Raw genomic sequence first — 12,069 nt, 5'->3', positions numbered from 1 at the left:
CAAGATTATGTTAGAGCAAGCATTTTAACAGGGCTGGAAAGAGAATATAAATGCTCCAAGCCAGCTATCAAGTGGGTGCTCCTTAAAAGCAATATTCTTTAAACCAGTAACCTCCAAAGAGTTTCTCAGTAAAAAATGTAAATGTATCTATGTGTGTATGTGTGTAAGTTCTAGTATTTTCTCCTGATCTATAATGGATTATCTTGAAAACCACCTTGGGGGCATACGCCCTCACGAGAGAGACATTTACTGTGAACATACGTTCAAAGGGAGGCTGAGGAGCCAGCTGGCAGGAAGAGCAGAGAAGGAAAAGCAGACACTGTCCCTCCTCTGTTATCCCAAGCAGCTAGTTTAGCTCTAGCCTGACTTGCAATCCCTCTTGGCAAAATAATGGCCCAGAGCTTACTGGATCCCCCTTTGTGGTGTGACGTTCAGAGACCACATGTTTTTCCTCAAGCACACAGCTCAAGTCTCAGCCTCCTGTTCCTTCCACCCAGGACAATATTGTTTCTGACAAGTCCAGTAAATACGGTTTCCCTCTCGGCTACCTCTCCAGTGGTGCTTTAATCTTCTCTACCTCATGCCATCACAATCACTAGTCTCATTTAAAGCCAACATTCCACTGGAGCCAACACAACTACTGAGAAGAGAAACACTAGCTGGGTTTCAGAGACTCTGTTTAAGGAAACAAATGGGAGAAGTACTTTGATGGCTTTCAGCAGACCTGTCCAAGCTCGCCTTCTATAACCTGGCCACCGGAAGGGGAGCAGGAGTGTGGGCTGGGTTCAGGGCTTCAGAATCAAAACAGAAGTCTTGGAAATTCTCGTTCTCCCAATCTCACACACACTCTCTCTCTCTCTCTGTGCGTGTGTGTGCTGCTGTTGTTTAAAAACAAAGTCAGGAAAATTTCAAAACAGCTCTGGGCCAAGGAACTTGTGAGAGTTTGCCTGGTGATGTGGAATCAGTGAAATTTTTAAGAGAACAGACAGTACAGCAAAATAAAATTATCTTGAAAAGAGCACCACCCTGACCCTCCATTACCTTATCCGAAGGGGTTCCACTCTCCACAGAGATCTGGCTCGTGTCCCAGCTCCCCCAGCTTCATAGAATATCCTCCTGCGAGCAGAGTTGGAGATTAGCCTCTGAGCATGACACCGATCAGCACTGGGGAGGGAACAGCTCCCTGCAGAGGCTGTTCAATCCCCGCTGTTCTTTCCAAACCCTCATGTAGTCAGCAAAAACTGAGAGCATGAGTCAAAGAGAAGCACAATTTTCCAGGCTCAATCGCTCAATCTTTTAGGAGTGAAAAAAGGCGCTAAATGGGAGGGAAGTGCTCACCATATACGGATCGAAGACACTCATAGACCTCAGGTGTACAACAAAAAGGACTGTCTCCGTTTCCACATCAGGAATCAACACAGCCTCATCACATACCATCAGAGCAGATACCAAATGCTCTGATTCTTTTAGGTTAAGTTCCTTGTAGTTTTACATCTTTCAAAAATGTATTTGTACTTTTAAAAAATGTATCTGTCCTTTTAAAATACGTAGGCAATATGGTATGACTTCATTTCCATTATTCTAGGAAGTCTGGAGCAAAGCTTTATGCTCAGCTGCTATAGTAGTCATAACTTTATCACTGTACTGTTGGCTCCTTTCCTGCGTTAAAGATAATCTTTTAATATATTTTTAAATAAAATGTATATTTTGGAATGATTTTAGGTTTACAAAGAAGTTGCAAAGACAATACAAAGAGTTGCACACTTTCACTTGGTATCCCCTAATGTGATCTTGCACTGTATGTAAGATGTACATGCTACCCTTGTCAAAATGAAGAAACCAACATTGCCAGCTCATGACTAGCTAAACTCAAGGCTTTACTTGGATTTCAGCAATTTTTCCATCAGTATTTTTCTTCCTGTTCCAGGATCCAATCCAGGAATACCACAATGCATTTAGCTGTCCTATTCTCCCTCGTTTCCTTTGGTCTGTTCTTAGACTTCCCTTGTTTTCCACGACTTTGACAATTTTGAGGAGTTGTGGTCAGGTATTCTGTAAAATGGCCCTTGATTTGGGTTTGCCCAACGTTTATCTGATGATTAGTGAACTCTGTTTTTCATTCCATACAACAGGGACCGACCTACCTATATAAGTGACCGATTCTTGTTGAAGAGTGTATCTCACGAAGAGTGGTCCCGGATTACCTGGTATATGGAATCCAGACTCTTTTCGAGAATCTTGTGACCTTAGATCAAGACTGATCACTTAACCACATTTAATCTCACCAATTTCACTAAAATCCCGCCACAGAAGATTTGTGTATACCACAACTGAATCACTCGAGCCCCAGAAGAATCTTGATCTAGATTTTGAGACAACAGGTCATCGATAGAGGTGAGGAGAAAATGTGCAATTCTTATTTTTTATCTGAAGAAGTACCATAATTAGGAGTTGGTTGAAAATACCAGCTTGGGAGTCAGGCAGACCTGAGTGTGCGTCTGTTAGCTGTGTGACCTTGTCAGGTCCCTTCACAGCTCTGTACTCGGCTTCGTCATCTGTAAAATGAGTCTAATTTGGTTATGTAAGTCACAGAATGGTTGTGAGAAGTTAATGTGGTTTTTTTTGATGTGCACAAAGATGTTCGCAGATGTACAAAATACCGTGTAGTACAAATTTATCCAAACTTTGTTTAAATACAGATGTTTCCATCATGCATAGAAAAACACATGACACAGAAACACAACGAAACATTGCATTAATAGTGGCTACCTCTGGGGGCGCCTGGGTGGCTCAGTCGTTAAGCGTCTGCCTTAGGCTCAGGGCATGATCCCAGCGTCCTGGGATCGAGCCCCGCATCAGGCTCTCTGCTCTGCATGAAGCCTGCTTCTCCCTCTCCCACTCCCCCTGCTTGTGTTCCTGCTCTCGCTCTCTCTCTCTCTCTCTGTCAAATAAATAAATAAAATATTAAAAAAAAAAAATAGTGGCTACCTCTGGGTGGTGGGATGATAGAACACATTCTAAACCTTTTTCAAACGTACGTGTGATCAGGGAACACTCAGTAAAGATTGAGAAGGAAATCCTGTGTGACTTGAGAGCTCTAACTGCCCAGGTGTCCCTGTGCCGGGTCTAGAACAGTGGTGACACCTCACAAGTCACACAAACTTGCTGAGTTTTTCACTCCTGCTTCTCCCCACTCAGTGAGAATTGGAAGGGCCTCTCAGGTGAAGAAGGTAGAACAGCTCACCCTATGTCACCGGATCAGAGAACTCTCTCCCTCTGACATCTGAGGAATTCTCGAAGGTTAGTTGCTCCCACCTGGGAAATGCGGGCAGCTTGCTCCATTTAACTTGTAAGGTTACAGAGGTTGAAACAACCTGTTCCCATTCTCTAAAACAATTACCCAAGGAGAGGAGTAGAGTGGGTGGTGAGCTGAGGTGCTTTGAAAGCTGGGCTGACAGCTCAGCCTCGGCTGCAAGAGGTTAAGACACTTACCCCCAGGGGGCTTGACAAGCCAGAGGCAGAGCCAAAGACCAGAGCTCAGGTTGCTGGATTGCTGCTTTCAGGTTTGCACCCTGGGAGGGTCAGCCTCTCTGCCGGGCTTGCTTTCAGGCTTTAGAAGGAATAGAAATGATTTCCTCTGGAAAGTCAGCACCCTCCCTGTGGCATCAGGGAGGGTGCTGCATGCCTGAAGGTCTGCTGACCTCTTTTAGTGCATTCCTGATTTTCTATTCTTTTGGATTCTCCCAGATTTCAGTATTCCTGGCCATCCTGGCCAGTTCTGAGGATTTACCTGATGACACAAGACAATGAGGGGGGCTTATCACTCACCTCACCTAGACAGCCAATGCTAAAGCATCGTCTTGTGATTGAGAGACCAGCTGATACAAAAATGCAGGTCCCAGTATAATGAATAGCTCCTTACTCACCCCTTCATGCTTCCTTATAAAGTCTCAACCCCTTCATGCTTCCTTATAAATGAAAGGAATATGGCTTTTTTATCTGTGAATTTATTTCCCCCCAAATACAAATTAGATCCTGTGGAATCCTCCACCAAGGGAAGGTCACCTTTGTCTTATTTCAATGATGGCATGCAATGCCTGCTTCAAGGTGCCCATTCGGGGAATTCCTCTCCATCTGTTTCACTCTCCCTAGCACCTCCTTTCAAATATTTGTGCCGTTTTTCCTTTTACTCAGGCTCTTGTTCATGTACTTGACAGGAATGCCACCAAATGACAAGCTTCTCCAAGCAGAGTTTCTGCCCAGGATGTTTCTAATTTGGTTCTAAATTTAATGACAGGTATGTGTGTGTGTGGGGGAGGGCAGGTCAAGAGCCATGCACAGGATTATCATTTCATTTTTTCCCAAATTCCTGCCCTTTAAAGAAGAACTGGAATAGGAAGGAAGAACTAGTGTGTTCGGATGTGTTCCATCTTAGATGTAGCTAACTGCAAAACTCATAAAACTTCAGGTCTTTATCTACCTGCAAATCTTCCCTTTAATGCACAATAAGATATTAGAGACAGCCCGTGGGCTCTGGCATAATTTTACTGTACAAAAAAAAAAGGAAAAGAAAAATCACAATTGGATATTGTGAAGGTGAAGCACCTGAAGCACCTGAAGCAATGACATTATTTAGGGTATGGAATCCTTAATTCTAAGGTCAGCCTAATGCCCTTCCTCAGAGATAACTGTCAGTAAACTGGACCAGTGTCGGGGAGGCAGGGAGTGAATTAATTAGGCACTTGCCATAGGTCTGTGATTTATGTGTCCTAGGTCAGGTCTGGTTCCCATGGAGAGAGATTCAGAAGACAGAATAAGTAGGAAGAGATTCAGAACAACAGGGATACATACTGCCAATGCATAGTTTCTAAGACACACATTAACACATTCAAGCACATTGCTCTGCTCCTGAAGGTCCTCTTAGTTCATCAGATAAGGAACAAGCTATGGCTGGAGAGTCAGCCACATAGCTTCTAGGCTGCCATCTGAAAGCAGCCAGTATGTGACCTTTGGCAGGAGCCTGATCTAAATGCTCTCTTAGCTGTGAGAACGTGATCCCATGTTTCTAATGAAGTAAAAGAAATGCAGTTAACAAGGTTCCCATAGGCATTACACAAAAACAAAGAATGTGTTACCTCTGGAAGATCACACCCATTGCTGCTACAAATTCAGCCTAATTTGGATCCAATTTTATTTTTAAAAAATATTTATCACATTTCTATAGTTACAGGGGCAAAGCTCTTTATACTCTGTTCCTTTGATGTTAGACAAACTACCAAGGGACTCTTCGGTATGAGTTTAAGATCTGGATTAGTATCATCCATCTCTTGGTTTTGAATTTTGAAAAGCATTCATTGAGGAATCAAGCAAAGCATCGCCCTCAGAAGCATCCTCTGAATGTTGCCCTTGGCACCATCCCTGCTAAATCCAGCTCCTGCTGGATACCGATATTTGGTTTCTCCAATCCTATTTGGTAATAAGCAAAATGAGATCACCCAACGCCACCTAAATGACTTCACACATGAGAGGGGGGAAAAGAGAGATCTGCCTCTGATGGTGAATAACTTAGGTGCACAAACTCCCTAGAATGACTCACCTGATTTCTGTCACCAAATGGGTGCTTCCATCTACAATAAATGCTACCAGAAACTCCTTAGGCAGAGCAGAAACCAAAGAAAATGAAGGTACTGGGAAGCTTTATGGAAGAGCTTGCTTAAGAAGCAGCACGTGTATCCACGTACTCCTGTGAGCAAACTCCAGTGCGTTGCCATTCCTGTCTCACAAACTGCATCCCATGGCTGGAGGGAGGTTTGCCCATTGGCCGATGCTTACAGAATTCATCTGTGGCCATACCCAAATGCAAACTCTTTAGTCTGAGGCACCTAAGACTGGAGACAGCTGGGAGAAGGATGACGCTATCGGCTTACCTGTGCTGAGCATCATTCTGGTCTGTAGATGGTATTGTCAAACACTCATCGTGACCGTGGAAGAGACGTACTACGTGCCCACCAAGTAGGTATCCTAGTGAGAGAATTATATTCTACTATGAACTTATGGGAAATTTAATGATGAGAACACCATGTTTAAAAAGGGTAAATTCGTGCAGGTCTGAGTTAGTTACGGAAAACACCAAGAAAGAAGCATTTGGAAAATGACAGATTCCATGAATTCTGGCCTCAGGAAGAAAAGACAAGAAAGTCAAAACAATTCTAACACTGAAAGTTAAATAGGATTTCAGAGATGAGCAAGTCCAACATCAAAACGTAGGGTGAAAATAGTGTCAACTCATACCATTTAAAGGAAAATGATGTTGCTACTGTGAGGAAGATAAGGATTTTCCAGTTGCTTAGGATGAAAATACATCCAACATGAAATTCCTGGATAAGCTCTTACAGTCTCGATGTGTCTATTTTGTGGCAAAATCCCAACCAAATTGCAGTCATGGTGAAGAAAGAGGATGCTGGGAAGGAGGTCAGCAAACTTATTAAGAGCTGTCTTAGGGGAAGCTAGCTTTTGAATGCATTTAACAGACACAGATCAAACCTGGATGCTCATCCCACAGCACCGAAGGGAGGCGAAATGTCATTCCAGGATCCCACAGCAGATGAGCCACTATCGATAAGCACTTAGCTTTCAGCATAAGGAATCTCAATAGTCATGGAGTTGCAAGATGTATGGGAAACAATGAGCTTCAAGGACATAATGACCCATTAGTCTTCAAATAAATTCTGAGCCTTAATTCAAAGAACATACAAGGAGAGGGACTCCAGTCTGAGGTTTACCTTGTACGAAGAAATGGAATTTGTTATCGCTTTGAATAAAAAAATTCTCTAGACTAGTCTGTTCCCAGGAGACATACGGATTTAATATACTCATGTCTCCATCAGGAGTTTTTTTTAAAAAATCACATAATTAGATCACTTCAGGGGCTACCAAACTATTCTGGGTGTTGAATTAACAGTAAGAATGATGAAATGAAATCATGCCAGAGGAGAAAGGGGTGTTTATCAGTACAAATTGTACAGGGACAGTGTGATATTCCCATAGTTTTCTTTGTTTTGTTTTTTTGTTTTTTTGTAACCATGTGAGGCAAGTTCTTCTTAAACTTCTTGCAAACAGTCAGAAATCGTTTCCCAATTTTCCTCTACCTTACTGTACTAATAGTTCCAGTTGTATACCCTTTTTTTGCATTAAAATCATTCATGATATACTGTCGGGGAATTCTTAACAGCCAATTTATTTAGAAAAATTAAAACCTTCCACAATCGTGCTCTTGATTACACTCTACCATTTCATGATGGCGAGGCCATGCCCCACTTGGATCCATCGTTTGCAGTCCTCAGGCTTTTCCAATCAATATTCTATTCACACGGAGAAAACTGCCAAGTGCTGGTGCATTACAGCGCTTCCTAACTGAACTCTAGCCGGGCAATATTCGGGAAAGAAGGGTCATGACAAGGACCACTTATGCTTTCAGGGCTGAAGTGGGCTTCTCACCAGGGATGCTGAGAGGGCATTTTCTGCCTGGCCAGATGACTCAAGTGATGAGCTATCCAGGCTAAATTACAAGGGCACTCAACACATCGATAAGGACCTTTTTGACGTGATTTGCAAACACTTCTTAATTAATCTCCACAAGTTGTCTGTTGGGACTGGGGAATCATTTTATTCCGACTGTGAAAATGAAAAATTAACATGGAGAAGATCCAACCAAAACTTCCTTGGGGAAGACTGAAACCCAGAGCTTCTTGATTCCTGACAGAAAGGGAATGACAACAGACTCAAGGTGGTGGGTTAGTTTTGGTGTAAAAGCCTTTTTAAAGCCTTCCACATGTTGCTGAAAGAGCTAAAAATCTGTCATTACCTGACTATTCAGCTTTGTTCTGATGCCTTCTGAAACCAGGACAACACTTTGACACCCTTAGTTTTCCCTCTATTTTCAAACATCTTATCATAGAAGGGCATTCCCAGTTTGAAACTACTGGGCTCAGGATCAAAAATCTGGTTAAAGCTGTGGTATGAGTATTTTTTAAAAATTCTGATCTTGCTGTAAAGTGCTAGAATGTAAGATGATAACCTCTATCAGTCACTGGCATTTGATTATTCTACTCAGCTGCAATATTACCCATGAGTATGGTAAGGCCAGTGTATTTATTCTCTAACTTGAAAGGTGCATTGACTTTGCCTGGCTCCAAGAAATAGGATATGTTGAACAAATTTTGATGATCTTACTTCCACAGGAAAAATAAAATACTGAGAAAATTCTATTACTGTTAAATGGTCTTCCATAAATACAAGTAAAAACAAATGGCCAAACACACTTTTATTATAAAGTCTTTCTTCCACCTGTATGGAGAGATGCGTTGGGGAGAAATAGTACCAGCATCACCTTCTCGGAAAATAATCTCTTCTAAGACTGAAGTTGCTGAGGCCTATACCCTTCTAACCAGTAACCATAAATGGAAAGAAAAGGTCAGTGGGAGAGGGAGAGTGCATATCCAAATCCTGCACGCCTATATACTCTAAAGGTGGGCTCTAAGGGATTAGAAGGTATTGTCAGGAATGCCCCTGTCATCAGAAAGCAGGACAGAAAATAATCCACACCCACATCAGAGAATGAGATTCAGGGGAACTAAAATAATGTTAGCTGCATAGTAAGACATGAAGCAGGAGCTGAGAAGCAGCAAAAAATGTCAATATATACAGCTCAAGACAGACTGGACGGCTGAGGGCTGAATGCACATAAAAAAGCACACCTTCTTCAATGCTACTTCCTGAGCACGTAGGATGTACATTCCAGAGTGTTTGCATAAAAGAGGCGTCCACTTGTATGTTCCCATTTGATACTGAGAGATGCTGCAGCAGAAACAGAAACGAGACATCCTTTAAATCACCAGGCCAGTCCTGACAGAAGCAGCTCAACCCAGAATCTCAAGGATTGAATTCAAGAGTCTCCCTGTCATCAGGCTCTTTCTACATAGCCCATGGGAGACTGCTGTACACAATCTAGAAGCAGCTTCAAAGTGGGGCACTTTATTCAGGGAAGAGGAAGTTTTCAGCTGCAGAGGTGGCAGACGAGTGTTGACTTCATCCCCTCAGCTGGATCCCTGATTCAACAGGAAGTTATAAAATGTCTCATCTTGTTAGAAGGGAATTCACAAATGGCAAATGACTCCAGCATTTGGTCTAGGCAAAGTAAAATTGCCTGCAGTAATGGTGCTGAGAAGCTTAAAAACTTCTGACACTTCTCTGGTATTCGGACACCTGAGGGCTTGATGTCAGTGCTGCCCAGTACCCAATCCCCAGCTGCAAAAATCTCACCTGCATCTTTCAACCCCTGTGACGTGCCATTTGCCAAAACATTTTAAATTCTCCATTTCTCCCACATCAGCTTATTTTCCTATATCCTGTTCTTTCTGGCTTGTTCTTTGCTGGACAAGAGCTAAACCATGTGAGAAATTCACAGTAAAGGTAGCTAATGTATAAATGGTTTTCTCAGGAAGTGCCTGGGCATTTTAGAAGAGTTGCTGGGCACAGTACCTTAATCTGAAAGGACAATTAACAGTTAAATTTCCAGACCCCATGATAATGTGGCAAGGGAGAGAACTGAACCACCTACCTTTCTGGTATACTGTGCAAAGGATTCTTATCCTACCCAACTTAATGTGGCTCAGTTCGCCTCAGCCATTAGTTCCTAAAGGAAAATATTCTGAAAGTGAAAAGATGCCTGTTAGGAGGTACTTACAAGGTATCTTTCAGAGGACACGCTCACGAGGATGAGGTCATCACCAATTCGAACTTTCTCTCCCTCAGATCTCTGTTTGGAAGCGGGATGTATGGTCCACCAACAGGCTTCTCCTACATAAATGCTCCTTGAGTTAGTCATTGCTTCATGGAAATCAGTGTCCCTAATTCTGTCCCTCATTCTCCTTTCTCCTGATAACAATCCCTCAAGAGCACATGCGCACACATACACATACTCCAGACCTCAGTCTCTATTTAGCCCCATATCCACTTGACTATGTCCAACACTTTTGCTCTCTCTAGTGACAGGAAGACAGTGTTTGGGAGAGAGTATTGGAGGCCAGAAACTATAGAAGCCTTTGACTATTTTTAAGACATATAGAAAAATGCATTCTTCAAAGGCACTTACAAATCTTTAAGAATTGACTTCACTGGTCTACTGACTACTTATATACTTTTATCTTTGCCACACTCTCCATGAAATTCTATTAAAATATGAGTAATTCTACTAAAAAGTCAGAGATTTTCAGAAGGCCTAAATCTACAAAGACTAGGACAGCAGGTGAAAAGTTGATAGCAAAGAAGAGAAATGGACAATTTGGAAAAAGGAAAGCAGATAGATGCTTTTAGTGAAGAGGAAGCTAAAATCCAAGTCTTTAAGAAAGTAAGAAAATGGAGAAGTTGATTTCAAGAAATAAAGCCATCCCTGCTGTGTGTTTCCCAGAAAGTCTCCCAGAATTGGGAGGTAAGTTACTTATAAAGGTAGCAGCAGAAGATGGGGTTGAAAGCAGAATTGACTAGAAGCTATTAAGGAACTTTTATCTCCTGCCACATCTTTTTCTGTACTCTGCACAGCCAGATGACTCCTTCTCCTCTACCCTACAGAAGATTAGGAGTTAAATCCACAGAATGACCAACCATCAAAGTTCTGGTTTTGTAATACCAACCACTGTGAAACAAGGAAGTGAAAAGTATTGCGAAAAATAGAGAATCATTAAAATTTTATGCCCTGATAAGTAAAACCCCAGCTCCTTTCCCTCTGCTTCTGTGCCTCATACACTAGCTGAGATGCTAAATCTCCTCCTCCCCTCAAATTTAAGGATTCTTCTTTAGGAAAGCCAAACTACCCAAGATAAAATATAATTCTGTCTGGGCATCTCCATTGAAATGCCTAGTCCTTGCCAGGTTAGCCAAAAGTGAGGCTTAACAGATGGCAAGCCATTGCCACACACTCAGGGTTTCTGGTCAGCTTTTACTGCCTTGATCTGAACATGAAGGGAGACCAAGGGTCACCCGGCATCTAAGTCAAGTCACTAACATGAACGGCAAGAACAAAACAGTGGGGAAAGAGACTTGGAGAAAGAAAAGATTACAGAGAACCAAAGAAAACTTTTAAAAAGTCATATAATTAATAAACTCAGAGAGAGAAGAAAAAATTACATTCATAAAGCAGGAATGAAAGTATCCATGAATGATCCCTTTGGAGAAAAATTCTTTGATCCTGAAAGAGAGAGAAAGAAACAAGAGGGTTATAGGATAAAGTAAAAAAAAATCTCCCCAAAAATGAAGAGAAATAGATTAGAAATAGGAGTGAAGAGAGAATTAGAAAACCAATCTAGAGGATTTCCAGAAAGCATAAACAGAGAAAACAAAGTCAGGAATTAATGAAGAAATAGTATTAAACATTTCCCAAAGCTAGAAGACAAGCATTCAGATTGAAAAGGCCCACAGGGTCCCTAGCACAGTGGAGAGAGATCCACACCAGGGTCCATTCTCGTGAGACTTGGAACAAATAGGATCCATGCCCAGACATATCACTGTGGAATTTCAGACAGAAGGGCAAAAGAAAAATCTAAGTAGCTCTGAGAAAATATCAATAGTTTCTACATAAAAGATCGGGAATCTGAATGTAGATGTGTCAATAGCCAGGCCATAAGCTAGAAGAAAAGGAAGAAAGCCTTCATGATGGGGAGGACAAAACATATTTCCAATGTAGAATACTATGAATTACTTATGAAGCTGGAATTAAGGAACTTTTAGATGATAATTGACCTCCCATGGATCTTTTCTGTAAAAGCTACGGGATAATGGGCTCCACCAAAGTGATGTGGTAAACCAAGGAGGAACCCCCCCCCCCCCCCGCCCCGCAAAAAAAACAAAACAAAACATGAGATCCGGGAAACATGGAATCTAGAAGAGAGGCAAAGGAAATTTTCTGGATGATGGTGGATGTTTCTAGAAGAGGACACTGACAGAACAGCTGATATGAGTGAATCCGATCAGGGGAAAGTTTCAGTTCTACAGGACAGTTTGAAATGAATGAAT

General features: G+C 42.0%; 1 protein-coding gene across 1 annotated transcript in view; it reads right to left on the bottom strand.

Annotated features, from left to right (window-relative positions):
• RYR3 (ryanodine receptor 3) overlaps nucleotides 1-12,069 on the bottom strand; it is a 503,714-nt gene that overhangs the window by 268,078 nt on the left and 223,567 nt on the right. Inside the window, 4 exon segments of the mRNA XM_078053421.1 lie at nucleotides 1,042-1,116; nucleotides 5,928-6,021; nucleotides 8,757-8,856; nucleotides 9,746-9,858. Coding sequence (XP_077909547.1) covers nucleotides 1,042-1,116; nucleotides 5,928-6,021; nucleotides 8,757-8,856; nucleotides 9,746-9,858 — 382 coding nt within the window.

Source organism: Halichoerus grypus, chromosome 8, assembly GCF_964656455.1.
Source record: "Halichoerus grypus chromosome 8, mHalGry1.hap1.1, whole genome shotgun sequence".
NCBI lineage: Eukaryota > Metazoa > Chordata > Mammalia > Carnivora > Phocidae > Halichoerus > Halichoerus grypus.
This window is presented reverse-complemented; position numbering and strand designations above follow the sequence as displayed.